This window comes from Planococcus citri, chromosome 1 (genome assembly GCF_950023065.1).
Source record: "Planococcus citri chromosome 1, ihPlaCitr1.1, whole genome shotgun sequence".
Classification (NCBI taxonomy): Eukaryota; Metazoa; Arthropoda; class Insecta; order Hemiptera; family Pseudococcidae; genus Planococcus; species Planococcus citri.
Genome location: NC_088677.1, coordinates 78,278,846 through 78,284,091, shown reverse-complemented (window position 1 = coordinate 78,284,091; position 5,246 = coordinate 78,278,846). Strand labels below are relative to the sequence as shown.

At 37.1% G+C, this 5,246-nt stretch overlaps 1 protein-coding gene across 1 annotated transcript; it reads right to left on the bottom strand.

Annotated features, from left to right (window-relative positions):
• Positions 1 to 622: 622 nt before the first annotated feature.
• LOC135834031 (uncharacterized) lies at positions 623 to 3,310 on the bottom strand. The gene is made up of 2 exons (XM_065347873.1): positions 3,030 to 3,310; positions 623 to 2,934 (listed from the first exon to the last, which is right to left on the bottom strand). The coding sequence occupies exon 2, from the start codon at positions 2,882 to 2,884 to the stop codon at positions 890 to 892; it is 1,995 nt and encodes a 664-aa protein (XP_065203945.1). The 5' UTR covers positions 2,885 to 2,934; positions 3,030 to 3,310; the 3' UTR covers positions 623 to 889.
• Between the last annotated feature and the right edge of the window lie 1,936 nt (positions 3,311 to 5,246).

The window sequence follows — 5,246 nt, the reverse complement described above, 5'->3', positions numbered from 1 at the left end:
TACCAATATTACCTATCTGTCGATCCTACCCCACATAATGGAAAGAGCGAAAGTTTAATGCATAAAAAAACGTGCGTGAATTTTCAAACCCAAACCAGACAAATGAAAGCATCAAAGGAATGTGATGAAAGTTTCTAATTACCTATGAGTAAATAGGTACCTATGGACGTGATGGTTCATATGTAGGTAGGTATAAAAGTACCAACCTACAAGTGCAAACTTGTGCAAATAAATGCATAAGCGAATTGAAAGATGTTGGAATAGTGGAAACCATTCCGGAAATATTTGTATCGAATTCTCTCTTTTCAGTCAAAAGTAATTTAAGTAGGTACATAAACTCATAATGAAAAGTAATGGAATTGGCAACGAGTTTGCCGAAACGTACGGTTATTGCAAATATTCTAAATATATAGCGTGAAAAATCGACATGTGTTCTAGTTTTTTTCAATAAACTCATAATTAGAGAAGTTTAGGAAGGTTGAAAATTACCTACGTAATGATCAATTTTAAATCAAAAAAATTGGAAAATTTTGGGGAAAAAAGTTGAAAAATCTACTTTAGAAACCAATGATCGAATGGATCGGATTTGTATTATGTAACAATGAAAGAGTTGATAAATTGATAATAACAGCATAAAAATATATTGACACATAACAAGTAAATGCAAAAAACACATCAACAAAATGCAATGATAACAATGCATGAAATTAAAATATACCAATGTTGCAAATTTTACTAAAAAAAATGCAAATTCAACTGTGAATAAAAATATAATGCATAGGTAAGTACCAATAGGTATAACGTATTTTCAAAATACAATTTGCAACCAAATAAATAAAACGCGAAATAATTATAAAAACCGGTTTCAATTTCAACAACCGCACAATTTCTACGAACAAGGCTCCAACAACTTCAATTCATGGGGAAACCGTTTCTTAAAACGGCAAATTTTTCCATCGTCTTCGTTAAAATACCACATCAAAAAATTATCGATCTTGCCATGAATTTTTTTGCGTCTTCTGCCACCTCTCCTATTACTTGGTCTGTTTTTCGGTTTCGAATGCACGATGTTACGAAAAATATCATCCACCGGTAACGATTGCTTGAATCTGGTAACTTCGTCTTCGTTACCCAAAAACCACATCAAAATTCTTCGTACTTGATCGGGATTTACGGGCTGAACAGCACTAAACCAACCAGTAATCAGCTGCTTTTTGAAATAATCGTATAAACGGGTTTTCAGCGACTCGATGACCGGTTGCTCCAAAACGAAAGTATCAACGAAATCCATAAGAGGAAAGAAGTCACCTTCGCGAATACATGTGAATAAAAACTGTTTGGTAATCGGAGATGAAATGAATTGGTTTTTGAATTCAACGCTAACATCGTTCCTTTCAAAAGCATCATCGATGAACTTATTCAGCGGCTTGAATGTGCGATACAGACCCCAGCTAACCCTTACAGCAAGGTTTGCAAGTAATAATATTCGCTGTTTCTGCTGCCTTCTTTTTTGCTCGTCGAGGCAGCAAAAATCCAAATACTCGTTTAATTTATCGATAGCACCTACATTCAGGAAAAAGATGCAATAATAATCGTTATTTTCATACGCGCTCATAATGTCGTTTTTAAATAAACTTATTTCGTCTTCGTTTCGAAAGCACAACTTGGTCATTTCGAGTAAATCTTCGATTACAGCGCCGCGCCTCAAAGAAGTCCAATGTTTGTGCCAAAATGAGCTTCTCTCTTCGAAAGTGGCATCGCGTAATATGGCGATTAACAATTTCATTTGTCTCGGTTTCGTTGGCATAATTCTACGCCTGGATCCGAGAAACGATGACGGTTCCAACAACAAATAATCAAATACCGGTTGTTTTAAGTGTCGAGGAGCACTGCACCATATCTCATCACAAAGATACATAACAATCTTCAGTTTCGATGACCCAGGGAGATCACCCCTAATCTCTAATAGCAAAAGGTACGCAATTACTTTACGGAATTCAGGTCCACTGATCTTGTTTCTGATGTACATCCAAATAGGAAGAACGCTCCATCGTCCCAAATCACACACCACAAGAGTATATATTAAACGAAAACCGCATTTAGTGAGAAACACTTCAAGTTCGTGTTCGCTCAATTGTGGTAAAATGAACCTGGCGAATAATTCGACGCGTGTCCCATACAAATAGACAGGTGGTCGCGTCCGCCCTTCTGAAGGTAACCGATTCCAAAAATACTCCAGCGATGATTGATTTACCGATATGTCCGAATAGAGAATTCCCTCCATTGATGAAAGAATATACGAGTAATACGTATGGGGTGACTTGAGTAGTTCGTCTACCCAGTAGAACAATTGTGGAAATGTAGTTAAGCAAAATTTCCTCAAATCTATTTTCGAGCTGACAGAAGGCCAAATCCTTTTGATATCATTTTCGAAACAATACAGACAAGCGATCCTGAATTTCTCCTCGAGAGAGAGTCGATCGCACTGCATCATCCTTCTGGCTGTACGAACGTAATGAATAGCGCCATTCCAGTCCCATGAGAAATCTCGAAAACGACTTAATATGTTATTAAACTTGTCCTCGTTGTCATCTCGCGAAATGACAACTTTATCACGATGATACAGCAGCCAACTCTTGATCGATTTTCTAAACGTGACGATATAGTCGGATAGTTGATTGTAAATTATCGATGGCATATCAGGGATTAGATTCTTTGGCCGAATGTGTTGAGTTAAATGAAATTTGTCCGGATTATTACTTTGAAGATAAGCGTTGATCTCCTTACGCCATAATTCCACAACTACTACAATGGATGTGATTTCTTTCAGTGTGATAGGGCTCGGATAGCCCAGATCGTATACTGCTGATAAGGAATCAGCCATTTTATCTGCTCAGCTCGATGTCTGAACAAAGATTCAATTCGAACGAAAATCTAGAATTAATTTGGTAGAATTAGTGTATAAGGAGTACACGACACACGTAGTTATGTACGGTTCGAGGTGGTGTGAATTCTGAATAGGTACGTACCTTCCATCAGAGTAAACGGTTCAATTGAACTTCTTTCAGCATTCCAAATAACTGGAAAAACCACACGTTCAATGATAAACACTGCTTGAAGAATCAACAATGTCTCCGGATTGTTCAAGTGATTTGAGTAGTTTCAAATTTGATTTGACTGCGAAAATTTTTAATTCGAACCGACAGAAGACGGAACTAAGCACGAAAGGGCACCTCCTTATCAATGAGATAGTATTGGTGATCAATTGACCATTGATCATATGCTGAGTCAGATGCTGCATTGCTGCATCCGTCAAAGCGTACATAGAGAGCGCTAGTAATGGAACTTGTGAATCCGGAACAGGAACTCGAACCGAAACTGGTTCAAGGTTTCGGTTCCGGATTCAAGGTTCAGATTCAGAACAGAAACTGCCAGAAAAAACCCAAAACAGGAACTAATAGAAAAACTAACAAAATGGTTGTCCCCGTGTTCACAGTTTCACTTTTTAGTTTCTTATAAATAGTCCGGCATATGACAATAGGAGACAGGAGTAATTGCACCCCCCCCCCCACCCGATCCTCCGGGACAACTTTTTTCTTAAAGGGGACATTCTAAGGAAAAGGAACATTTTAAAGCAAAGTTGCCAAAAAAAAAGTTGGCCTTACTTACAAAATGGCGGCCATTTTGATTGACAGGTCAGCCGAAATCGCAGATTTTGCGTTTTAACATAGGACTTGCACGAACTTTTTCAAACTTTACAAAGGTAGATCGAAAGATCATGCAAAAATTTATCACCTGTCAAAATTTTAAGTGCTAAAGTGCGTTTTTCGATTTTTGGTGAATTTTTGAAAATCGAATTTAGGCCAAAAATGAGGGATAAAATCAAATTTTACCAAATTGACCAAGAAAGCTGAAATTTGGGATATACCCTATTTTCGACATGCCAAATCGATTGGTAACGGTTTCAACCCGTTTTGAGCAGTTCTGGAGCCTCCAGCAGATTTTTGAAACTCGAAATTCCCACAAAATTCTATCAAATTGGAGTTGTAAAGCTAACATTTATTCTAAAAGCTAATTTCAATACGCTACGAAGTACTGCAGGTGAATTTCAAGTCGTTTTGGAGCCTCCAGCGACTTTTTGAAAATTCCTGAAGCCTCCAGCAGATTTTTGAAACTTTAAATTTTCACAAAATGTCATCAAATGGAGATGGAAATTTGAAATTTACTCTACACTCCAATTTTAACACCCTCTGAAGACGACTTCAGGTGGGCACAAGTAATTTTAGGGCCTCCCGCGACTTTTTTTTGAAAACTACTGGAGCCTCCAGTAGATTTTTGAAACTTTAAATTTTCACAAAATGTCATCAAATGGAGATAGAAATCTGAAATTTACTCTACACTCCAATTTTAACACCCTCTGAAGACGACTTCAGGTGGGTTCAAGTCATTTTAGGGCCTCCAGCCACTTTTTTGAAAATTACTGGAGCCTCCAGTAGATTTTTGAAACTTGAAATTTCCCCAACATTAATTTATCAAATGGAGTTGGCAAGCTGAAATTTACTTCGCAGACTACATGGTGGTTTCAAATGGTTTTGAAGCTTCCAGCTACTTTTGGGAAATTTTAATTTTCCAAAAAAACGTCATACAACCTTTCAAAAAGTTGCTGGAGGCACTAAAACGACTTGAAATTCACCAGCAGTCAACTTCGTAGCGTATTGAAATTAGTTTTCAGAATGAATTTCGACTCTCCATCTTGGTTTGATAAAATTTTTGGGAAATTTAAAGTTTCAAAAATATACTGGAGGCTCCAGTAATTTTCAAAAAAGTCGCTGGAGGCTCTAAAATGACTTGAATCCACCTGAAGTTGTCTTCAGAGGGTGTTACAATTGGAGTGTAGAGTAAATTTCAGCTTTCCATCTCCATTTGATGAAATTTTGTAAAAATTCAAAGTTTCAAAAATCTGCTGGAGGCTTCAGGAATTTTCAAAAAGTCGCTGGAGGCACCAAAACGACTTGAAATTCACCTGCAGTACTTCGCAGCGTGTTAAATTTAGTTTTTAGAATAAATTTCAGCTTTATAACTCCAATTTGATGGAATTTTGTGGGAATTTCGAGGTTCAAAAATCTGCTGGAGGCTCCAGAACTGCTCAAAACGGGTTGAAACCGTTACCAATCGATTTGGCATGTCGAAAATAGGGTATATCCCAAATTTCAGCTTTCTTGGTCAATTTTGTAAAATTTGATTTT